Genomic DNA, 26,498 nt, shown 5'->3' with positions numbered 1-26,498 from the left:
GGAACCTAGGTGACTCATGTTTTTGTTCACCTAAAACATCAGTCTTATAAGAAGTGTCTAGTCACCATAGTGGTTAGAAATTTCCATCTTATAAGTTAAAAAAGTTGTCATCAACAGAAACATAAAGACGAATTTGGTTCTGGTTACAATTAAATCATGTTGAGATTTTATTTCATCTCTCTATATTTCTAAATATTACTAAGACAAGAGAAAAAGTAATCTCTCATTTCAGATGGATTTTCTCAAGCAATTAATTCCTTTTCTCTTCAGCTTTCCTGCTGTCATCTCCTGAAAATTGCAAACTTTGTGTTTTTTTCCTACTTCCAACCATCATTTGATGACATAGCAAGGGAAACGCCATATGTAGGTTACCTAAACTTTCTTTTAAATAAATGTTCCTTTGATCATTCTGTCCCAGTGACACAGATGCTTGTGCCAGCGATTGAACTGTTGTATTGATAGCTGCTGTTCAGCTATTTGGCCAGGATTATTTATGTCAGAGGCACAGACTGAGGGCTGACATTTTACTGTTCACAACAGTGTAGGTGAGTGGTTCTCAAGGGTGCAGCAAATAACCTACCATGTGTTAGGAGGTGATTTCAATTCATCCAATAATTGTTGTAAAGAGAACTGATATTTAGGGAAAGTGCTCAACTCCTGCAAAGCACTGATCCCACATAACCTTGGACATTTATGTGGGTAGAAGGAACCCAACCTTCCAGGGTCCTCCATTTCTTGGAGAACTCCATCCCTCTATCGTGTGGGGACATGGGCAGCAGCAGGGGATGGCAATCACCCTGAAGCTTTGTGGATTTTTATCCTAGATTTAGGGTAATTAAGAGTAGTTCTCCACGAGAACTTTTAAAGAATTAAAAAAAAGTTAAATTCACTGGATCCTCAGTGCAATGTCGATCCATCGCTCCTTTGGGGGAGAAGGCTCCATCCCTGGTTTTGCATCCTTCATCCAGGAGCCACCAGAATTTGAGTGAAGACTGCTTGTAAGTTAATGCCCCAACCATTTAAATTTCACTGTTGAAGGTGACACAGGTGGTAAGCCCTGTCCTGGGAAGCTGCTTAATGAAATGCTTCATGTCCAAATTTTAAAGTAAGCGATGTTTGGCCTTAGGTTTCTAGGGGCATAACATAGGGAAGAGAATTAGCATTACATCTGATCTCAGAATGATTTGCTCACCACAAGGGTGGCTACTATATCCTTGTACAATTTTTTTACCCTCAACCTCTCAGAGTTCCTTCTTTTCTCCTACATACCCATGATCTCCAAATTTAGACTCCCACATCTCCTGGACTATACATAAAATATTCCCAATGCTTTCTGATGGTCTGCAAATGAGTGCCATGTAATAACTTTAAAAACCATCCTATCTTTCCTCTGAACCTGTTCTGTGTTCTCGGTCTTGGGCAATGGTGCCACTACCTGTCCACAGTCCAGAGTCAGACTCGCAGGCTTCTTCACCCCCATCTCTCACTTCAGACACCGTCCCTCAAATGCTGCCTGAATTCAGCCTTTCCTCTCCTTCCCCTCTGCTTCCGTGTTAGTCCAGATGCTCACTGTGTGGCTTAGGGCAATGCGGCAGCCTCCATTCTTTTCTGCACCTTCTTCATCCCAGTTATGCCCCAAGGAGTACTTAGAATTATCTTTCTCAAAACCACATTTGATCAGATCATTGTGCTCATTAAAGACACCCTTTTGATTTCCATCACTTAACAGCATAAAATCTAAATGACTGTATTTGGAGAACTAGATTCTTCTCAGCATGGTTTCAACTTTCCTATAAGCATCTGCTCATCTACCTGACCCACCTAAAATCTAGCCTGACTGTCCCACACCTTTGTAACTCAAGACCCATCTAAAATGTTCCCACCTCTGGAAGCCTTCCCTAACTCACAGCAGAGGAGTCAATCACTCCCTCTGTTGTAACCAATTGTCCTTTTTACACATTTCTATTAAACCGCCATATTTGTGGATTACATAGTCTCTGATTCTGCTTACTTTTGATTCTCTCACTCAATTTTGCTTCTCTCTCTCAAGGTAAGGAATTGGATCTTTTAATTCGGAAAATTATTTGGAATTTTATTTTAGGTAAACAAATGGGAAAAGATAGAATAATCTAAAGATTAAGGAATAGGCTAGGGCGTAGAGTCTAAAACATAATAGGTACTAAAAAATGCTTGTTTAATGCAAGGTTTAAAGGAAAATGCATGTCAAAAGTAAAATATAAATGATGTATTGCATGAGATCTGAGGAGGGAGTGATAACTACATCTCAGTTTAATTAAGCTCAGTTGTTCTAAAATGCTATCACAGGAGGCTGTTTAGAGACATTAGTCCCTATTTCTTTTGCCTCTAGAGATCATTAATGAATGACTCAGTCATTACTAAATGACTTTTTAATTATAGTATGCTAGAGTTGAATAACTGGTTAGGTCATTGCAGTAATTCTCTCTTGTTATATGATCCTATTTATTTTTAATGTTGGCTACTGATTCATGTTGTACTATTATTTTTTATACTTAAAAAATCATCATCTGAGGAAGTGCTTATTGATTTTAGAGACAGGGAGAGAAACTTCAATATGAGAGAGAAATATCAAGCTGTTGCCTCTTGTATGCTCCCCGACCAAGGACAGAACCCACAACCTAGGGATGTGCCTTGACCAGGAATCAAACCTGTGATCTTTCAGTTTAGAGAACAATGCTCCAGCCAACTCAGTCACACCAGCCAGGGCTGTACTATTATTCTTTAATGTTAATGATCAGCCAGCTTTGATGTTAGGTACAAGTATTTGTTTTAATAACATAGATACTTGATTACCCCAGACTCAGAAGGGTAAGTGAAACTCAGCAGAAAGTAAAGATGAATGGAAAAAAAGGCAAAAATGAGCAAATAATCATTTTAGATCTTTGAATCTTGTGTTGTACAATACTTATATTTGCTTTTATAGGTCTTCCATATGGGTGAAAAATTGGTTTTGGAATTTCATACTGCTACAATTAAAAGATTTATTAAAATCAGAGTATTTCAATGGTTTTTCTGGAGGCACTGAACTTATATACTAATTTATTCAAAAGCTTGTTATTAGTTGAGGATAGCGGAATCTGGATCTACTCATTCATTTCACACATTTGATAGTTTTGTCTTGCATCTCTTTTGTCCTAGGCTTTGCACATATGTTTGGCTTAGGTACAGGGGAGAGTGAACACAGTAACAAAAGTCCACCTGTATTCTGGTGACAAAACCCAATAATGAAAAAGAGTCACAAATAAACAAGAAAATATCAAATAGTGATGCATGCTCTAGAGACAACTAAACAAGGCTGCATGTGGAGAATCACTGCCGGTGTCTTCAGATCGGATGGCCACATCACCACATTTAAAAATATTTATTGATCATCTCCTACATGCTAGGCACCGAGGCACTACGTACTAGGAAATACAAAGATGACTGACAATAATTTTATGTCAGTCTTAACAGAAATAGAATATATGTTGGGAAACCTGCAATCACACTGGAGCATGAATGCTGCTCTTGGCCATTTCCTCTGAGCTGCACTGGACCCCGAGTACAGAGGAAGGTAACATCACATCTCCTGCAGAGTCAGGGTAAACTTCTAGAAAGAGAGGAGATGAGCTGAAACTTAAAAAATAACTAGGAATTACCAAGGTGGTGAAGAGAAACAGTGGAGCTGGGCTCTAAAAATAGAAGAAATACAATTAATAAAGGAATAGACACGCTATGTGTGAAAAATATGAATGGCTCAGTATTGCTGGAGTGTAGAGTGTGATGGTACGAATGTGTGTGTGTGCATTTACACACATGTGCGTAGTTAAACATACATACAACAATGCCCATGTGGGCAATCTTAAGGGAAATTGGTGTCGAAATAAGGCTAGAGATACAGGCAAGACCAGAGATATGTGAGGAGCCTGTGTGTGGCAAGGTAAGGAATTAGATCTTTTAATTCTGACAATTATTTGGAATTTTACTTTAGGTTAAAGCAGGAAGAGATAGAATAATCCCAATGTTACAGCTTTTTTATATACTGAGAAGATATCAAAAGACAGTTAACGTGAAAAATAGAGTTTAAAATTATCAAATCAAATTATTTTATATTTTAAATAAAATATTCTTAATTTGCTTGATTGAAAATATTTTAACAGTCTTAAAATTTGATTCTACCTGCAGCACCATACAACATTATTTTTCTATCTAAACTGCATAAAACTTCATTACAATTTAGGCTAAATTTTAAAACCTGAACTTTTGATGAATAGGTCTATAAAGCATAAAGATTTATTTGACATAGCTTGGTAAAGAGGAGAGTAGAAAAGTTTAGATAAAGAATAGTCCAAACCACCACCTAATATATAGGTTTTTGTCTTTTTGATTTATTTGACCTAAGAATGACATGCCCTGCCCTCGCCCCCTCACCAACTTGGTGCTGCTGATGCCTGTCACTTGAAAAGACCATATTACCAAGCAGAATACAATGTACACTTCTGTGTAGGCAAAATAGGTAAGTTTGTGGCCACTTACATCTACTGGCTTTCCAGCCACAGTGCTATAGTGGCTTGCTGGTTTTAAAGCAAAGCCTAGTTTTAGGGCAAGTATGCTCACTAAGAAGAACAGGGCTTATGATGAAAATAGAGCTATGGCAAAGCACTCTGAACCCGTGGAAGCAGAGATCTTACAAAAACAACAATCCTAATAAGATTTCGGTAGAGTTAAAAAGATATGTCAACATCAGAGATACAGAGAGCAAATTGAGGGTTGCCAGGTGGGAGTTGAGGGTTTGGTGAAAATGTGAAGAGATTAAGAACCACAAATTGGTAGTCACAGAACAGTCACAGGGATGTAACATACAGCATAGGAAGTATAGTCAATGATAGTGCCGTAACTACAGATGGCATCACATAGGTACTAGACTGATCAGGGGGATCAGCTCATAAATTATATAAATGTCTAACCACTATGTTGTACACCTGAAACTAACATAAAATAATATTAAATGTCAACCGTAACTGTAAAATAAAAAAAGATATGTCAACAAAATTTGATGTAGCTTTTTTTTTTTTAGATTTGTATAATCTTAAAAAAAAAAAAAAAGCTATGTCAAATTCTACCAAGGAAATGCTACAGTAACCTGGCCTTCAGAACACAAATGTGAAGACAGCTTGATGGAAGGGGATGTTGGGAAGGGTTCAGGGTGCTGAGTTGTGGAGGCAAGGGCCCCGCATCACATGTCACTGGTAGAGAGAATTGCAGGTTTTGCACAAAATGTAGTGATGCCAAAGATGGATCTCTTTTGTTTGTCACCTTACATTTGTATCTTTTACACAAAGACTGGGGGAATTGCCTGAAAGCATTTCCGAGGCCAAGCAAGTGTCCAAAATAAAGAAGGCAGACACGGGCAGTTCGCACTCCTCCAGACTTGCTGGGTTCAGCTAGGCTGCTATGCTTTATGTTCAGCTGTTGTCACTTGGGGAAATCATCTTTAACTTCCATGTTACATTGACATCATTATTCTATTTACAATTGCATATGAGGTGATTTGCATTATGGAACCGTAAGGCAAGAGAAGAAACTGCATATGCATAAAACTCTAAATTCTCCAGCTGATTTAGTTAGAAAAATAATTTTAAAGAACCATCCCAGACAGGGATGGGGACCATATGAGTATTTCAGTGTCCAGCTGGTGTGTAATGTGTGCAGTGCTTCTGGCTCCCAGCCTTCTTGGTAGGTGCTTAGTGAATATATGATGAGTGAAAAAATGAGTCAATGAGCAGCTCAAAGTAAAAAAAAAATTCCTTCAGTCTGCAGAGGTGACTCAAGGAAACGCTCGTCCTCACAGTTGGACTTCTGAAGGACCCAGCTGCATGTTTCCATGTTTGACCTCCAGCCTAGAGCTCCGCATGGTTCTTTCCTGGATGCTACAAACTGATAAGCTTCCCGACCCGGTCACACAACTCGCTTGCCTCAGCTGGTTTAATGCCTATCCGTGCCTGGCAACAGCAACCCTCACTGTACCATTTTCCACTGCTGTAGACCATAGGTCCAAACCAGAAAATGACCCAGGAAGGAGCTTGCTGAAGAGAATCAAATGTGTTGGTTAACTGGGGCAGAAAACCCTTCAGCTTTGTAGAGTTTTAATCAACTCCCAGGTTCTCCTGTGTTTATTATCATGACGTGAAAGAAGCAGGGATGCCTATGGGTCCCCTTCACTTCTGCATAACATGCACAACAGTCTCCCATTATGTTAGGGTTTCTCTTTGTATTTAAAAGAAATACTCACCCGAAGATATGTTTTTTGGTGAGAGAGAGAGAGAGAGAGAGAGAGAAACATCGATTGGCTGCCTCCTGTATGTGCTCCAACCAGGGACTGAACCTGTAACCTTTCAGTGTACAGGACGACACTCCAGCCAACTGACCCACTCAGCCAGGGCTCTCTTGGCATTTTATATTGATTTGTACTTGATTTCATCTGATTAAAAAAATGTTCTGTAGAGTTGGGGGAAGGGAAGTGAGAAACAGAGTGAATCTTCCCTCTTGCCCTTACTCCCCACCCTTTTCCAAGGCTGGTTGAGGTCTGGGGTTTGCATTTCCTTGTTAAGGCTGTTCTGCAGTGTTCTTCCGTGGAAGGCTTTCCAGGTTTTCCCATGACGCTGAGATCTTGCAGCGCTGAATCACCCTCAATTAGTCTTCAGCGAGCCAAGGCTGGAGGGCCTGTCACACATGCCCAGTCTCCTTCCTGTTCTCCATTTTCCAGTAATGTTCTGTGGATTCATTGTGATTTATAGTCCTGGAGGGAGCCAGGTCTGCAGCATTTTCATTGAATCCAGCCTGTAATGTTGTTTGTCAAGCTGCCACTTATAGCTTGGAAAGTTCTTCTCTAATCTGCTATGCAGAAGCATGATAATGTCTTGTCACCTTAATTGTGACCCCTGATGTACGGCTGCATAGGAACAGGGGACCCACCCACTTTTTCCAGGGTTTGGCCTCGTGCAGTACCAACCCAATATTCAATATAAGAAAGTGATTAGTGGTAATCTATATTGAGGATAGTTTTTGATAATCTTATTTGTAATTTTCATGAGAGATAGATGATTCATTCATGTGAATATGTCTTAAAGTGGGAACTTTAAAATTTAAAAAAATAACAAATTAACCTGCTTGTCTTTCATCCAGTTTCACCATTTATTCTCTGTAAACCCATGATTTTAAGGCTTTTATTTTTTCTAGAGTTGATCAGAGGTTTAGAGAAGAATGTGCTTTAGATATGCTTCCAGAGCAGGGCAATGTCTTATTCACATTTAGGGCTCCAGTCCCCAGCACAGAGGCTGAAATGTAGGAAGCACTTCATATAGGCATATATTTGAATTAAAACTGCAGTGAATTAAGGGACTGGGCCTAGAGAAATTAGGAGAGGGCGTAGGCAGGATGCAGGGAAATATCTGGCATTCTGTGGAAATCTACAGGATTAGAAAACATCTGGGAATTCAGACTGGGATACATAGGTCAGAGCAGTATGCAGGTCTAAACCAAAGAGGCAGTGAGAAGACAGAGGGTGAATCAGAACCACACGCAGCATCAAAAGCATCTGTAATGAGGCAGGAAGCGAGTACTTGGGAGCCAGGTAGTAAGCAAGGGGCAGACTGTCTCAGTTCCGAGAAGAAAAGACTTTCTGTGAGGCATTGACCGAGCATACAGGATTGGCAGCTTTGACTTGTCACTTCAGTCCATCCCCTCCTTGCATTCACGCTGCCTCTGTTCATCTAGGCTTTCATTATGTTTTACATGAATGACTTCAGTTGCTTCCTACATGGCTTCAAGCCCATGACTCGCGTACTCCAATCCATGCTAGAGTCAGGCAATGCACCTTCTTTGAATTTTGGTGCCATATTCATGATATTGTGAAGTTTCAATATTAATGTTGTACAATTAAACAACTGGCCATCTTCTTTCACCAAATGCTTATTGATAATTTGCTACCAGATGCCACTGGATTAACTGCTATCACTGAATCAGTTTTGGATCCTATACTCAAGAAATTTGCAGTCCGACTGGTGCCTCGTTTTTCTCTACTCCTTCCCTGGCTTACTGTTCTTACTGTTCCTTCAGCTGTTCTCGTCTCCTTGCCCTTCCTTCACTCAGCAGGTGTGCTCCTGCCCAGGGCTTTTGTCCTTGAAGCTCCATCTGCCTGGAATGCTCTTTCCCTGAATCTCTGCATGGCTTGATGCCTCACTTCACTGAAGCTTCTGCTGTAAGGCTACCCTTTCCAGAGGACTTCTCTAAACAGATTATCGACATACTACTTCAGTATATATTCCTTTTTCCTGCTTTCCTTTTACTTATAACCCTTAATATATTGATTTGCTAATTTGTTTACTTTCTGTCCAGAAAGTATCCAGCCATGCGATATGAAAAATAGAGACATTTATTGAAGAAGATACAAGAAACACTATACATAAGACAATGACACTTTAGTCCCCTTCAAAGTAGGCACTTTGAGACCTCACACAGTTCTCCCAATTGCCATCAGCTACCTCATTGTATTTTTCTGAGTCTCATCGATGGTCTGAAATCTTTTCCCTTTCAAAGGTGATTTTAGTTTTGGGAAAAGGCAGAAGTCACAGGGTGCCAAATCTGGGTTATAGGGGGGCTGAGTCACGTGGGTGATTTGATGTTTCACCAGAAAACTCTGCACCAGAAGTGCGATGCATGAGTGGGCGCCCTGTTGTGATGAAGCTGCCAATCACCAGTTGCCCATAGCCATGGGCTTCTGAAACATTTGAATAGTTTCTGTGGAGAAATGTTCAAGTTTAATGCAAAGTTTGATGCAGATTTGTTGGTCTACTTGCTCATTTTGAATGCAATGGCCACACAGTACACATGCTCACTCAACGGTGTCTACCACCCCCACTGACTAGTACAGTGAAGTCATCATTGTTCACACATGCACATTCCAGTCCATTCCTCTTGGCTGCCTGGTTACATTGATGTTATGCAAACTGTTCTTATATCAACAATGGCTGGACTTTTTCCAGACAGACCTGGCATGTGTATCCCCCACAAAAATGGAGATTTTGCCTGTTTTGTTCATCACTACATCCTTATATCCCAAAAGAATGCCTCACCCATATTGGGTGCTGCATAAATATTCTTGAATAAATGAATAAGGGAGGACATACAATGCCAAGTAGCCAATGTTGAGGGAAGTCAGAGGGAAGAGACAGTATATTCCAGGCAGACAAAAGTGTTTGACTCAGGTTCCAAATAGTGGAAATTATTTAAGCCTGGAAAGAACATAAGAGAAGGGTGTTTTTCCTTTATTGCCAACTACCTTGAACTCTGTTATTTTCTAACAACTCTCAAATGTTTACCATACCACCTTGTTTCTCCCTCTCTCAGTTGAGTATACTTTTGTGGAGCTCAAAAGGACATGGGAAATCCGGGGGACCTGGCTGAGTGGGGCTCACTGACACCTTTAAGGGTGTCTGCTGGGCTGCTTGTCGAGTCTCGAAACAAGATTGTGCAGAGCATGTCTGTGATGTGGACCGGGCCACTTGGTCAGACACACAGGCTCCATCAGGAGTGGGGAAAGTTCTTTCCTTCCTTAATTGTAGGTAGAGAACTGTTCTTTTTCAGACACTACTTCATTATCTTTAAATTGAACAACTCTTTGCTCTAATAGCTGAAATACTTTTCATAAGGCAAGTTACTATATTATTATCCTTCCGTTAAGAGTCAGTGTAGGTGTTAAACTACTGCTTTTTCTTTTCAGCTGTCAGCAGATTGATGAGGGTCGTTAGTCTCCATAAATCATTTTAAAGTTTATTTGCATTTTTCTTGATGAAAGACAAGCAAAGGAAAATAATTGCACTTTTCAATGCTCATCAGGATATTCTGAGAGCTTTCTGCAGTCAGTTGCAGGGGTGTGATAAACAAGATGCATCACGCATTCCTCGTGTCTGATTGCTTCATATCTGAGACTCTGCCCCTTCCCTTACAAACATAAGATTTAATATCCTCGAATGGATTCTTATCCTTGAACTCTGTTATACCCTCTTACAATGTTTAATACTAGAGCTTCAAATGTGAAGACTTAATGTAATCTTATTTCACGCAAAATCATACAATTTTTATGTGCAAATCTTTCTACTTTGCAAGGACAGGAAAAATGTGTTTTTGACTGATATTTTCCCCTCTCCACCAATGCTGACTGATGGAAAATGGGGCAACAATCGCTGTAATTCTTCAATACTGTGTCATATCATGGATTGTTACATAGCAATTAAAAACAACCCGACAGGCACCCAAATTGGAAGAAAACAAACCTGCAGCACAGATTAATTATGTCACCGTTACTAGCTTTTCAACAGGACTCTTGACTTTACAAAAGGATTCACTACAGATTTTCTTTAAATAGTAAGCTCCACTAGTGCATTTAAGATATAATTAGATCTGCCCAAATTAGATTTGTACATGTTTCAGGAACTAATTCATTACACAGAGAAACAGCAAACCCATGTTTGCTTTGCTACGTGAGGCAAAAACAGCAAATGCACATATGCTCTATGTAGAAGGTGCCAAACACCCAGATGTTTGGACAAACCTGATATTTGACCATGTGTTTGAGTACTTGTCCAGATGCTTAGTACAATCCATTTGTGGTTTGGAGACCTCCTAACACAGTAGGAGGGTAGAGGCGCAAATTTGCTGAGACATTCCCTATCTCGCTAGAACCCATCATGGCAATCCTTTCACTGCTTGTGGCTGGGCACGTTTAGAAACGACCACCTTCAGTAAAAACTTCATGGCTGACACTCATCACTTGAGGTAAATGGAGAGGTAACCCATTTTCAATATGTTGAAAAAAAATCTATGTTAAAGGCCTAAAATGGGTACTTTAAAATTAATCTAGAAGGCATGAAGTTATTCAGCTGAGAGGAAATACACTGTAAACAGCATTGTTCTTAAGAAATAGGACATGAAATTCTAAAATATACAAATGCATTAATAAAATCAAAACAAATCCAAACAAAACTTTCCACCATAGTTTAAGCTGGAAGGTGGGCACTCCCTTCAGGAGCACAGTTCCCATCAGAACAAGTGAGCTGGGCAAGGAGACGAGCTCCACACCTGACTATTTCCCCCGCAGGTCAGGCTGTTGACTGTTTACACGAGAGAATTTGGAGTTCTTTATACAAAGATCTTATAGTGGTCTGAATTGATACACCTACTATTGGTAACTTCGCAAGTGGACACTTTAGAAAAAAATAAAAGAGGGTAGTTTACTAAACCTAGTAAAAGGGGGTAGGCATCATTTCACATATTTGGAACCAAAAAGAAGCATTAGACATCAGTACTTTATTTACTGCTGGAAAATGCATTTCGGTTAGACCTGCTTGTCTTGATTAAGAAGCGCGAGAATGAGCTTGCTGGATGCCGTGAAGACAGTGCAGGTTTTCAGCCAGCCAGCCCACTGAGTCCTGGCTCTGTCTGATGGTGGGGACATGACCTTGAAACTTAGTCATTCAGTAAAATGGGAGGAGAAATACTTATTTTGCAAGTTTTTTCCTTTTAATAAGAAATCAATGAGTTGTAAATGAAAATTACTTTAAAAATGCTAGCTCCCTTTCAGCTTTGAAGAATTGACAAAACATAAGAAATTAACACCAGCTTTGACCTGTCCTTGGCATTTGGGCAGGTGGCTTCGATCTAGCACTCATAAGCTTTATCCCCAGAGTGAGGGCAGAGCTCGCTCCCAGTCAGATGCGCGGAGGTCCCTGCCCAGTGCTCCACTCAGAAGAGCTTAAAAAGCCATGCCATTGCCATCAGATACATTTATCAGAAAACTACAGTAATAAAAATCTGTTTTATTCGTCATCAAAAATGAATACTTATTGTGAACACATGCTGGTTCTGAATGTGTATTGAGTCAATTTTAGTGCAAAAAGTTGCCCTAATTAACAGTATCTGTGGTGAGAAAACTGTTCCAAAAATACCTGTTTTCTTTTAGAAAAGTATGGTATTTTCTCAAATATAGCATTTTCAAATATTCCACTGCTCACCTGTACTTGTGTCTTTATTACATACCATTATATATATATATATGGAAGAGCCAGTGACCATAATGTTGACTAGCTTTCTCTGTGCTGGAATTTAATCCTCACAACTTTATGAACTGGTGTATATTATTAGCCATTTTGAACCGATGAGAAAACTAAGACACAGAGAGTGACTTTCCAAAGTCACACAGATAAAAAGTGGTAGAAGTGAATTTGAACTCAGTGGTGTCAATCACATTCTTAAGTGTATGCTCTGCTGCTTCTGTGGAGAGAAACAAGGGAACCTCATCATATCTTGAAACCCCAGTTCACACAACTGGAAAGAACTGAGGCAAGTCAGTTACCAGTTTGCCAGTAGCATTGGGAGTGCAACTCTGGATGAGAACGGGAGAGCCTCCCCTTGGGGTCAAATATGGAGACCTGAAGACTGTGGGACCACAGGAGGTGAGCAAGAGCAAATCCTGTTATGCTGGTGCCCCCAAGGAAACAGGTGGGGAGTGTGGGCGTCGAAGAGGCCCCTGGGCAGTTTGTCCAGGGGCCGTCTGCCTGGAGCACGCTGCCTGTCAGAAGTGTGGGTGCCTCTATTTGTACAGAAATAGAATCAGAGTTAGAATTTGGGAACATCTTTTAATACGTTTAAAAAACCCAAATGGGACAGTTATGAAAAATATACAATTGTGATGTATGATTCATATACAATTCCTCTAAATTTACCCTTTGTTATACTGTGACCAGAAGAATACAAAAGTGGCTTAATGGTAAGTTTCTGCACTTTAAAAGCCATCCCTATTACTATTTGGACAGCAATTTTTTAGATGGGCTTCATCTTGGGAACTAAACACACTGCTGGCCAGAATTGTGCTCCATGAATTATGTTTGATTAGATGTTCAGAGGGTAGACAGATTTTGAAATCAGATGAGCTACCTCAAACATGCATGTTAAAAGAATAAAGAAGAGATTCCCTAAATCATTAAGATCGCTCTTGCTCCCCCCCACAATATCCTGCAACTGAGTGAACTTTATGATATACTATGTTAACTACTTTGTTAACTTCTAATGAATAAAAAGTCTATATTTCATTTTTTTTGGTTAGACATAGCTTTGGGAAAAAGAATTAATGAAGAAGAACAACATTAGTACATCTTTGACCTGCACCTCAGTGTGCATATTTCTAGGTAGGTTTTAAGAATACACTTGGGGCTCAAACACACGCAGACGATTTATCACTATAGCACAAAAACAGGAGGATAAGCAAACCCTATTCCTATGGAATGCCAGGTAGCAACACCTTTCGAGAACATCTGTCTGCAGAGCCTACCACCATGCTCCAAACAAAGGACTCATTTGCATGAAGGGATCAAATTCAAAGGTGTTCAAGACTGAAAAAAAGATATACAAATGGCAAACAAGTACATGAAAAGATGTTCACAGCACTAATCATTAGGAAAATGCAAATCGAAACCACACACTTGTTGGAATGGGCATCATCAGAAAGACAAGAGGTAACATTTGCTGGCCAGGGTGTGGAGGAAAGAGAACCCTCGTGTGCTGTTCCTGGGAGTGTAAACTGGTATTGCCACTACAGAAAACAGCATGGAGGTTCCTCAAGGAATAAAAAATAGAACTGCCTTATGATCCAGCAATCTCACTTCTGGGTATCCACCTGAAGGAAATGAAATGAGGATCTCAAAGAGGTATCCGCACCCCATCTGCATTGCAGCATTATTTACAATAGCCAAAACATGAAACAAACTAAGGGTATACCAACTAATGAATGCATAAAGGAACTGTGATATATATAAAGAAATATTCAGCTATAAAAAGAAGGCTATCTTGCCACTTGTGACACCATGGATGGACCTTGAGGGCATTATGCTAAGTGAAATAAGTCAGCCAGAAAAAGACAAAACTTGTGTGATCTCATTTCTGTGCGGAGTCTAAACAACAATGACAACAACAACAAACAACAAAAACCCAAACCAAACTCACAGAAACAGAGTGATTAGCGGTGTCAGGGGTGAGGGATGGGGGAAGTGGGTGAAGCTGGTCAAAGGTTACAAGTGTCTCGTTATGAAACAAATGAATTCTGAGGATCTGATGTACAGCGTGGTACTGGAGTTGACAGTACTGTACTGTGCACTTACGAGTGGCTCTAGCTTAAAAGTTCCCCCCGCACAAATGGTATCTATGTGAACTGATGAAGTGTTCATTAACTTTATTGTGGCGATCATTTTGCAATATATACATATATAAACCATTACATTATACATTAAACTTACACAATGTTACATGTTAATTATGTCTCAATAAAGCTGGCAAAAAAAGACTGGGGATGTGTGACAATGTCTACATTTTTCTTCTTGAATGCACTCTTCTTATTAAACTGATTGATTGTTCAGAAGTTTTAAAGTCAAGATACTAGTCAGCTTTGAGCTTTGTAATAACATGCGTTCCCTTGGACTATTTACAGACTCACCACCAATGACTGAGTTTGTCTTCCATAGATGCAGAGGACGTAAACCTAGCATTCTGGATTCTTGATCTGGTTATAAGAGAAACGTTTCTGGGGCATTCCTGTGTTTGATTTACGTGTACTATATACCACTCATGGGTCATCCAGTTTTTCCTCTTCCCAAGTCTGACAATCAGATTTCTACTTTCATTCCAAAATTCCCGGCTGTGGTTCTGTGTATGAACCTAAAAGCCAGCTGCCGCTGAGACCTTGGGTTCGGATCACTTGTTAGCAAGGCGTGCATGAGGCTGAAAGGCCGCTTGTGACCCAAATGGAAACCTCATCAGTAGAACCAATCCCCAGTGTGCTTTTTGGTCTGTCTCTTCTCCATCGTGAGTTGTGAAAGAGTAACCTTAATTGAGCACAGTTTGTATGGAAACAAATTGTAATAGATTTGTTCCAGGCTCAAAAATGATTTCTCCCTGAAAATAGGACTGAGACTTGAAGTTTTGGTAACATTCAGCAGGTAAGATGAGCAGCTGCCCTCTGCTCAGGTTATAGTAGCTGACATCTTTCAGTTTCCACCTTCAAGGTAAGAATAATTTTCTTATAGTAAATGTTTGCTGCTGTACATAACCAATGTCTGTTTTTTAGGGCACACAGCCATCTTACCGCATCCCCTCTTTCTTCCTGTTCCTTTGTAGTTCACGGGTTTTACAGCTGACATGAGTCCGGGTGAGAGGTCACTCAGACAGTTCTGAGACTGTCAAGTCTGGTATTTTTGGACTGAGTGAGTGGGTCAAAATGTATGTAAATGAACCAAACTTTCAACTGATGTGATTTGAGTTTACAGTGTTCTACTTTAGTTGTAACAGAAAGTATAAGAGTTCAAAAGCCACAGAATAATTCAAAATAAAATATCTTGGTGTCTTTTTCTCATTTTGAAATGGATCAAGCACTTCTGTGTGGTTGAGGACTGACAGTAAATTGTAGAATTTCTCACCAGGTAACTATATTAGCAGCAAAACTCACAATGTGTTTTGTTGGTTAAAAAGAGCATAAAGGACTATTCTTTTTTTTTTTTAATGAGGTGCTATATTCTCATAGATCTTGGCCAATTATACACATCTACTGCTAAATTGTGGTTATTGGAAAATGTTCTTATATTGTAGCTTTTAGCAATGGAATGAGAGACCTCATGGACATTAATTCTTCTTATAATTTATTTGTTACCATACTTGTAGATAAACATCATTAAAACTGCTTCTGAGTATTTAATTCTATTATGATATATCTGCAACACCAGCTATTGCTATGTAATAGCAACCCTGAATATATCTATATATTTCTGAGGATTGACTAAAGGTTAAAATGGTAGGCAAATTTTTCAGTGATCTTTGAAACTTCTATACTGCACAGTAACATTTTTTCTAGATAGCACTTTTTGTGGGATAAAATGCATTGTATATATAATATAGATAGTTCTTATATTACATAAACTTTATGTACATTTTTGTTCATAGGTTTCACTTACCAGAATCAAGAGGCAACTTGAGGCCAATTTTGTGTGCTCAGGGATGGTGGAAAACACTGACAAAATCAAGCAACCAAATACAAGGAGAAAGCTGTAAAACAACAACAAAGAAGAGAAATCTGATGAGAACCTTGCCTTATCATGACAGACTTAATTTCTTCTTTCTAATGAATAAAGCGCCAGATCCATTGGAATTGGTGTTGATTAAATCATAAAGGCCCTGGAAGGAACTAGCCATCTGGAATAGCAAAATACAGTACGATGTATGGCGCGCTTGATTTTACCAGAGGGCAGCTCCACCGAGCCACAGACAGACCTTGCCATACAAGCTTCTCCCTCCATCATGTCCCCAGACTTGCAGTTCAGCCACCTGTCTGACCCCGTGTTTCAGTCACACTTGATAACTTTTTGTTCCATGAAACAGTGAGCAAATATTTTACCTCATTTCTTTTCTGGCTTGTTGTCTTTCTCATATTGTACACTTATTAGTGAAGAGAAGGTTGTGGGGGCCTGTTGCATGTTGTATTCAAATATCCGTATCTCAGAACCTGTGAATTTCCCATGAACGCCCTTCCCAAGCAGGGGTCTTGAGAAAGGCCCAGAAAGTGTGTTCTTGCTCTGCCATCCTGTGAGCACGTGCAGTAGCTGCCCTCTTCTCAAAGACGCAGACTCTGCCTCACATTTAATGGTTTTGGCGAACAGGCAAGTGTTCTAAGGGGTCGTTAGAAAAAAAGCCCCGGGCCCATTTTCAGTGTCTGATATTGTTCACAGATTCTCTTTTGTTATTTCTTTATAATAATAATAAGAATAAAAAAGAAGGGAATGATTTCCTCTGATACCCAATTTCCATTTCCTTACAGTCAAATTACCAGAGAAAGGACCCCTCCACTGTCTGCTCACATACAATGAAAGGAAGCAAAAGTCAGAAGCAGACTTCTCTACCAATCAATCTACAAAGGCTTTTATTCCTAGAAATACGGAACTTCTAAGGTGCAGAAGGGGAGCCGAGTTCCCAAGGAAACGTCTAATAAACAGGGAAGACTCTGTTTTAAAGTTAAAGTTATTTATCTTGAAATGCAGGTCTAAAATAAAACAAAACAAAAACCAAAGCAACAATACCTGAGCTACTTGTTCTAGGCCATAATTTTTGCTTTTACTCCTCTCTGGGAAGTTCATATAATACTCCCCCTGAAAATATCAGTTTCCATGTTCTTTAGTACAGATTGGAGTTAGTCCCCGCCCCCCGCCCTGCCGTGGCTTGCCTTGACAAGTCTTACAAGTCTTTCTACTGCACTTGTGACCCCCCAAGGGCCTATAGCCAAGGATTGGTGAATTATGGTCTGGAACCAAATCTGTCCTCTAATGCCTTTTTTTAAAAAAATAATTAAAGTTTGATCGGCACAGCCACACCCATTCGTTTATGTGTTGTCATTCTACAATGGCGGAACTGAAGGGTGTGACAGAGACAGTATGGTGCACAAGACTGAAATATTTACTGTCTGGCCCTTCAGAGGAAGTTTCCCCAACTCCTAACCTGCCATGCATCCCTTATCTCTTTGTATCTATCCTACCAGAACCAGAGTGCAAGTTCGTAACTGCTCATAGTCTCCATGCTGAAAACAATTCCCAATGCCCACAGAGGGTTTTCTACGAGCTGCTACACAGGGCTGAGCCCCTTTCACATGCACTAACCACATTATCCTCATAAATGTATGGAGTAGAAATATCGTTATTCCCATTACACAGATATGGAAACTGAGAAGTAAGAACATTTTGTAACTCATCCAAGGTTGTGCAGCAGAAAGAGGGTTCCAGTACTGCCTGTCCTGGCCGTCTGTCCTGGCTGTCTGTCCTGGCTGTCTGTCCTGTCAGTGCTGCAGAATGAGCATGCACAGATGAGAACGGCCATCACACTGTTGGCTCAGCAAGGCTTTGGGGCATATTTCTCTATCTTTTCACTGAGAGGGAAGTAGTTATCGTTCCAAATAGAAATCTCTAAGGAAAAGGAGTTTACTAATGAAAGCACCTAGTACACAATGTTAATAAGTACTCATAATAGTTTTCACTCATGAGTATAATGACTCAAGATACTGTAGATTATTAAATTGGTCCTCATGGATTAAAAATTACAAACTAGAAATTGAATTTCATTGCACCTATATGACCTGCAAACTCCCAATGAGAAGACGAAAATCAGGAATCACTAAGGTGGTTTGGAGGATAATGTGGCATCAAATAAAGACAGTGACATGTGTTTCTCCTCTGGTGAGTACCTGTTGTCTAGATATGCCCCATGAGTGCAGCTTACCAGAAAACTGTAGGGAGAGCAAGTACTGGATTATTTAATCACTAAGATACCTTGTTCCTTCGAAAGCATCCCAATGGTAGCTATGTTTGCATTCAAAACAGATCTATATCATGATTACTTTTGATTGTTCCTTCCTCATTAATCATTTTCTGTTTAATATTTTTACTTCACGTCACTACTCTGCCCATTTTCTTCCTTGGGTAGATCTTACCCTCCTTTCTAAGAGGAGTAGTTTCCGCACTTGAATTCCGTCATTGCTACGGAGGTCTGTCTGAAGACTGCAGGTCAAAGACCTCCGATGCTCCGCTTCCCAAGGGGTGTGGATGGACAAGCACATTCACTAATTCATCTGGTCCTCCTCCTTTTCCTTCCCTTAGCCACTCATCCATTTACCCAACCAGCAAATATTGATGATGTACATGATATTAGGCTCAGCCTTGGGTATATAACAATAAACAATTCTTTTCTTTTTTTGTCTTTAGAATTTAGGGTCTATGGAGGCACACAGAGCACTAAACAGATGTAAGTGAAATATTAAAATTCTGAGTGATTGTCAAGGCAGGGAAAACACAGGGGATGGCAGAGCACGCAGGAGAGGAGGGGTTAGGTGGGACTGATTGTACTTAATTGGTGGGGTCAAGTGCAAATACAGGGACATTTTTGGGTTAAAAAATTATTAAGAATTTCAAGATGGCAACAGTAGAACATGACACCAGGTGTGGGACCCCTGTAAGTGCTGGGCTCTATGGGACTCCAGAGGTTGCATGCCCATGAAGCCAGACTTGGGGTTAGGAAGGCTTTCTAGAAAAAATACTGATTAAACTCATCCCTGAAGGCCCAGCAGGAGTTAGTCTGCACAGTGGTGGAAAAGTCTCGTCCACGAGACAGTGGGGGTTAAGGCCAGGAGCAAGCACAGTGTCACTAGAATTCACTAGTTAATCAACAAATTAGAGTTAGTGAACACCTGCTAGCTAGCTTATCCTTTGGCAGTGCGTGGAAAGTGGAAGGGAGGTCATTACTGCAAAATCATTTTCTGTATAAGAATCATTTTAGTTCAATTGAAAAGATGTACGAGTACCCACTGTACAAGGCAATGTGCCAAGAACTACAGAGACACAAGGATGAATTAGAGCAGTCCCTACCCTTAAGGAATTTAATATCCAGTGCAGTGGGTAAGGTGAACATAATGGGTTGTAATGAAGGGTCGAGGCAGATAGGTCCTGAGAAAAATGCTAGAGCGGCCGAAGCAGGGAGGATTCTACTTCATTAGATGGGGAGCGGTGGAAGCACATCAAGAAAGTCTTCACAAATCAGTGGTGCTTGATAGTCTTTGAAGGGAGGGAAGCTTCTGGAGGAATGCTTTTCAGAATGAGGGTACAATATGAAGAAGGCAATGAGCAAGAAAGTGAGGTAAAATTGCTCACTGTTTCATGGAACAAAAAGTTGTTGAGTTTGTAGCTCGGGGTCAGACAGGTGGCTGAACTGGGAGTCTGGGGACGTGCTCAGGGGAGAAGCTGACACGGTGGAGTCTGTCTGTAGCTCAGTGGAGCTGCCCTCTGGTAAAATGAAGCTGTCAGCAGCTATGTTAGGACGTGTTTGAATATTTGAGTAGCAGGGGTAAGAGTAATGGTGATCTAGGTTAGGATGTAAAGTAACTGGTAGAAATGAGAATGGAATAGAAAGTCAGACTGCAGAGATGCTGTAAGTACAGGCGCTCTCTGCCTTTCACAATTATTAGATTGGGGAGTAAAGTTCGGAAAGAAGGTGTGATGGTGGGAAAGCCCGAAGTTTCCATACCTAGTTATTGGTGAGACTCCTAACAAGTCAGGAGGAAACAGTCAGAAGGAAAAACTGATTTTGAGGAGAAGAGGATAAATCCAATTTTAGTCATCCACAGAGATTGTGGACCTAAGTCTTGGGCACAAGGTCTGGTTGGAGATGTGGAAGTACTTTTTTCATAGGGGAAGTAAAGGTATGGAACGTGTTATCCTAAGGAAGGTGCAGACCAAGCGTGTAAGGTTCAGGTACATAAGCATAAAGGACACTTGGGGAAACATTTCCTGGTCTTGGAGGATGACATTCTGGAGAACAAAGAACACATTTTGCTATGTGTTGGCTATGGGTAGCTTTGCCAGAGACAGACGCTCTGGCTGGGGAAGCACTGAGCTGACACAGAATGACCCCACCGAGGTGACAGTGTTCAGACGTCAGGCTCACTGGCAGGGACACAGTGCACTGCTGGGGTTTGAGTGTGGCTCTGCTGACATCAGCTTCCGAGGACCCCGCACACATGTGTGCTTGCTGACAACTGACCACTACCTGCTCCCCCTGTACTGGTTGAATAAAAGAGGGAGCAGGGGCAAGAGTCATTGGATGCAGGGTATCTTAATTTAGGGTCCCTGGGCCTCCAAGGGGTCTGTGGATAGAATTCAGGGGGGCTGTGAACGAAGATAGGAAAAAATCACATTTTTATTTGTCATTAACTATGGCAACAAACCATGACAGTATTAGCAGTACTTATGACTTTGCCATTCATAGAAATCACAGATATTTTCATACCCCACTTTACAATTGTAGATGAATCCATAATTGTTTCATCTTGAGTATTGATTTTGTTCAGCAGTACTTCAGGATGATGGTAGTTATTAGATCCACTGCCGGGGTTGTTTTTTTTAATGCGTTAATAAAGAAGCATGCTGTGCCAGATTCTTACTATATCCGAAACTTGTTTACTGTTTTAATAAAGCATGTCAACATAACTTGTTTACTGTTTACTGTTTTAATAATAGCATGTCATCATTTTTTTGTGATCACATGTATCTGATGCATTTAAAATTGTTATTCTGAGGAACTGTTCATAGGTGTCATCACTGCTGAAGGCCCATGGCACATAAACACATTCATTCCCTGGGGGTGGGGGTGGGGGTGGGGGGAGAAGGCAGGGCTGAGAGCCGGGGAGTGGCTTTTTTTGGCATGAGTCACCAACTCACTCAGGTAAGTTTTAAGGTGAGTTTGAAAAAAAATGGATATTTTTTCTTTCTACCTTAAACCTGAGATAATATAAGATCCATATTCCTTCACAGTTATTCTGTGACAGCCATGGGCCTTCCTTTTGCCTGAAGCAATCATTTCTATTTTGTTTATGGAGAAATTCTCTTTGATGCAGACCTTTTGTCTAAAGCTTCTTCTTTTGAAAGCACTATTTATTGTAAGAGGAGAAGGGCAGTTATGACACAGAATATTATCAGTTAAAAGGCCTCTAAATGTACTCAAGAAAACCACCACCAACTTTTCTTGTGGATTAATTAAGAATCAATTTGTCAGATTTAATTTGATAAAAAGGCTTTGCTTGGAAATATCATGGTGCTTGCGGAACGGATGATGTCCAGCTTCCAAAACTCGTGCTTCAAGCGTGGATTCATTTAGCAAGAATTAAAATGGTAGGAAACGAAGCATTCACAAAGGCTCAGCTGACGTTTTGTCAATAGCAAGTTACCGTAGCAAGTTACACAATGTCATGCACACAAACAACCCCAGCCACTCACAAACAGTTGTGAAGAAAGGCAGTGAAGAAAGGTGAAGTGTGGCTGGTGTTCAAAGTAGACATCTCCGTGAGTGGAGCTCAGTGAGCCGGCAGATGAACTGTGTGGGCTTTGTGGACTGAACTGTCCACACATTTCTACCTAGAAGGTGCCCTCGGCACGTATTTTGCTGGACCATCAGGGTTCCATGTAAGTGAACCATTAAGAAAATTTTGGGAGAGGAGAGATCGTAAATGTCTTAAGTGGGATGAAATCTTGGGATTAAAATAAAAATGCTAATAAGAAGTAGATATAGAGGGGTTTTTTTTTTTTTTTTTTTTACAGGTAATTCTTCAAAAACAACTCCCAGAGGAAATCCAACCCGGCCTCCGACTGTACATGTTTAAGCACGGCTTTGATGAATTGTGTGCTTCAGGGCATGTGATGGGAGTCCGAGCAAGTGCATCTTGGATTCTGATGGCTGGAGACACGCTGGCATCGGTGGCTACAGATGACCTACTGGCTGACAACGACACTTTCCTAGAGACCATGCTGCCTGGGGAAACTGAAACCTTATCATCAGAGGAACGGCTGAAACCCATTTTTTACTTCCAGCATCTCAAATTTACCTTTCTTTCTAAACTTGGCATTTTGCAAAATGTCCTTCTGCATAATTATTCCATAAAAGAAGGGCACTTTGCACGTGAAATCAGTCTACAGCATGCCCCAGCTCCCAGTGCATAACAGTAAAAATTAAACAGGACATTTCTGGTTTCTGTCAAGGTGATTTCGAATATTTGATTAAAAACACCTCACAATTCTTCTTCTCAAGTGCAACGAAGCCTAAATATTCCCCCAAACGGTAATCCATGAATACTATCTCTGTGAAGTTGTATCATCAGCTAAGAGTTTAAAAAAGTGAAATGTGTTTTACGTTCAGAGGAAGTCCGAGGAAGTGGGAAAGAGAGGTTTCTGCTCCCACAGTGTGTTGCTGTGGAAGGCTGCGCAGCAAGGGAATGCACAGTAGTTCCAGATCCTTCCCTCAGAGCAGTCCCTGGACCCTAAACACAGACAGAGAGCACACTTAGGCTGATTCTTACTCCTCGTGGCTGGAAGGGTATCTGACTGAGCTCTTCTCAAGACAGGGATCAGTGTTGAAACATCACTGACAGACCACTGTGCAGATGGTTCTCCGCGAGCCCTTCCAGCATCCAGAGCTCTCCCATCACTTAGGGCAGCACCATCCTGTTACAGACGGCTCCACGGTGGGAAGACTATTTTCCCCTCTGAGTCAAGTCTCCTTACCCAGGCCCTTGACTCACTGGCCCTCGTTTGGGCTCTGGGCTACGGAGGACATGTATTCTCTCCTCTCTGTGTTCTTCAGATATTTGGTTTTATCGTGACTTCCCTGTCAGTCTGCAAATTACATCTACAAAGCCCAGTTCTTTGTCTACTTTGCCTATGGAACAATGTCCAGATTTGTCACTCTCCTTGTCACTGTTCTTTAAGGGCACCCAGTTTGTTCCTGCATCCCTCAACGTTTGACTCAGCCCCGTCACTATCCTCCTGTCTAAGCAAAACAGCACTGAGTCGAGAACATAAAATATCTTCACTGTCAATTGTTGCCAGGAAATCCAAATTCAAACTTTCCACCGCCTACCTAAGAGCAAAAGTTTGGTTTCAAAGAACACTGTCTTGAAGACATTCATTCGCTTATTCTCCTGTATTTTTCCTGCCACACCACAGGGTCTGGAGCAAACCTGACCACTGACAACCTGTGGACTTGGACCTGGCTACGTTCATCGCTCATGGGATACTTTCTCTAAACTGTGTTTGAGTTTTTGCTGTCTTCTTGAGGAATAAAAAGCACTCAGTCAATTTATTATAGTATTTTAAGAGTTCTTCTGTAGTTCATATTGTATTTGCTTAATGGGGTATGATGTGAGAAATTTCTCTCAGGATTTTATTACAAAAAGATCTTTTTGCAATACGATGGGCAAATCGTTGGCCGCTTTAATGAGCTCATGTGGCTGGGTCTAGATTTATGTGGTAAGGCATCAAAGTATTGGTGGGTGAAATTGAAGAACTTTTATTAATAAACTTTAATACAGGGGTGTGTTAAACCTTTTGGTATCTCCAGACACACTGGAAGAAGAAGAGCGTTCTTGGGCCACAGATTAAATATGCAAACACTAACGAAAACTGATGAACAAAAAAAAGATCCATGCATAATTTTTGTGATGTCCGCCACCACAGATAAGCAAAAAGTCCTCACAAAATAACCCTAATTATGCAGCGGCCCATTTGGTAATCTCTGAAAATTGTTGAGCAGGTTCCAAGTTTGTGATCACTAATATAGAAAATGTACATATCTAAGTAATAAAACTTAGTATGAAAATTAGTAATAAAACTAACTAATGTTTTGAGTAAATTTGTGATTTTGTGTTGGGCTGTGCTGATAGCCGTGCTGGGCTGCGTGCAGCTCGCGGGTTGTGAGTTGGACACCCCCGCTTTAATAAACCTTGAAAAATGTAACAGGTGCCAAATGGCCAGAAAGAGGAAAATATTCTAAGTCGGGGATGCTAGACTTTGTATATTGATACATTCAATTACAACTCCTAGGAATATTCTAGATATAATATTAAGCAAATGATTTATAGTAAATTCAAAAGAACAACTATGATTTCTAGATAAAAAAGTTTGAGATCAAGAAACATGAAACCATGCTTGTTTTCTATTTCCATAGGTTTACCAGCTTATTATGCAAGGGAAATAGAATAGATAAAATATCTTGATTTCAGCAAAGCACTGGAAAGTGTTTTATAATATCTTTGAGGAAAAGAAAGAGAAATTCAGGCAGAGTGATACAACTCTTGGGAGGGTTTGTACCTGGTGAAAATTCTCCAGAGATGAGCCCTAGTTATTTTGTAAGAAATCTCTGAAGACAAGTGTCTTGAAACAAAAGAAATTCCACAGTCCATCAGACCAAAGTATTATCTGTTGTTCCTGGAAAACATGATGGGATTTTGCTTTATGGACACAGTGATCTTTTAACATGTTTGTATCCTCACCTTGGCTGCTAGGAAGTTTGGAGGTGCAGACCCTTTTGTCATATGTGTTTATGGATTAACTTCATTCCTGACTTCTTTGCATCATCTTATCATCACCTTTCATTCACTGTATTATTTCAGTCACAGATATTTACAGGTATTGGGAACTTAGGTATGGTCTATGCCTAACAGCGTTTTCAGTTTAGTGGGAATACAGACCTTTACTTATTTTTACCCACATGTATTTGGTTAGCAGATGCAAGTCCCTTCTGGGTGATATAGGGTATTTGTGATATGTTTGACTAAATCTGAAAGTGAGAAATGTGTGGTTTTGGACATCACTGCTCTTTACTTGGAGTGGCAGTCTTAATGCAGCTTGAAGTTGCATTCTTTCTGAAGAAGCAAATGATGCCATGGGCTCAACTTCAACTTAATGTAAACTAAACCTAATAGACTTCTCTCACTTGGATTTCTGAAAAGTTATTTTACATGCTATTTTTACTTCATATTACATCAATTTTGATTCATTTATTCCTAGCATGAACTACCAACTCCCTACTCCAAGAATCTTCAAATGTCTTGCATGTGTCTTCAGAGATTTTTTACAAACCCCGTGGCTCGTCTCTGGATACTTCTCACTAGGTACAAATCTTCAAAACATTATAAAACACTTTCCAGTGCTTTGCTGAATTCAAGATATGTTTTATCTACTCTGTTCCCCTGATATAGCAAACGGGTAAACTATTGAAATAGGAAATAAGCCTAGTGTAGTGTTTCTTGCTCTTGTGAATTCGTGCTGCTTTCCAGAAATCCTAGTTGTTCTTTTGAATTTATTAGAAATCACTTTCTTACTATTCTTTCTGGAATATTTCTAGTTGTTATTGAGCTTATCAATATAAGTCCAGAGTCCCTTTTGCTATTCTTTTAGACACTCAGAATATTTTCTTCTCTCTGGTCATTTGGCACCAATTGCATTTCTCAAGATTTATTAACATTTATTAAAAGTTCTTCAAGTTCATCCACAAATTCTTTGATACCTTATAACAAAATAAATCTGGATCCAGCAACACTAACTCATTAACAATGGCTGACAATATGCCCATTATATATTTTCATTTTCTTTGAACCACATTAAAAAAATTCCTTTTAGTTTGAAATTATGCTTCTGATGAAATCATGCAATAGGTTAGGATTCGAATAGCTCTGCTTTCTCTCTGTCACTGTGACACCACCAGTCCCCAACAGCAGGACTATATCTTCTCTATTCCCGATTTTTGTTTTCAAGGAAAAAAGACCCTTTTTTTGTGGTATGTTCTGGTTTATCTGGCTTTTTAACCAGCTGAAATTATTCTTAAAGATTGTGGTTCTTTAACAAAAAAAATGTGTTCTTGGTTACACACCTTCCATTTTCTCTAGGCTTAAAAATGCATTGTAATATGTGGGTTCTTTGGAGAATGTCCGGGTGGAATGTCTGGGTAACAAGACTAGTTCCTTTCTATGCTCCTTTCTAGCTCTGCTAATTGGTCTCTGTCTAGGGTTTCAAATC

The 26,498-nt window shown here is 40.2% G+C and overlaps 1 protein-coding gene across 2 annotated transcripts in view; it reads right to left on the bottom strand.

The window, feature by feature from the left end:
* Window positions 1-26,498, bottom strand: part of KCNQ5 (potassium voltage-gated channel subfamily Q member 5) — a 516,174-nt gene that overhangs the window by 154,510 nt on the left and 335,166 nt on the right. For both annotated transcript variants that reach the window (XM_024576602.4, XM_024576605.4), the window contains exon 2: window positions 16,074-16,164. In XM_024576602.4, the coding sequence (XP_024432370.2) occupies window positions 16,074-16,164 (91 nt within the window). The remainder of the gene's footprint in view (window positions 1-16,073; window positions 16,165-26,498) is intronic.

Source organism: Desmodus rotundus, chromosome 11, assembly GCF_022682495.2.
Source record: "Desmodus rotundus isolate HL8 chromosome 11, HLdesRot8A.1, whole genome shotgun sequence".
NCBI classification, from domain to species: Eukaryota; Metazoa; Chordata; class Mammalia; order Chiroptera; family Phyllostomidae; genus Desmodus; species Desmodus rotundus.
Note: the sequence above shows the minus strand (reverse complement) of the source record. Positions and strands in the feature narration are given on the sequence as shown.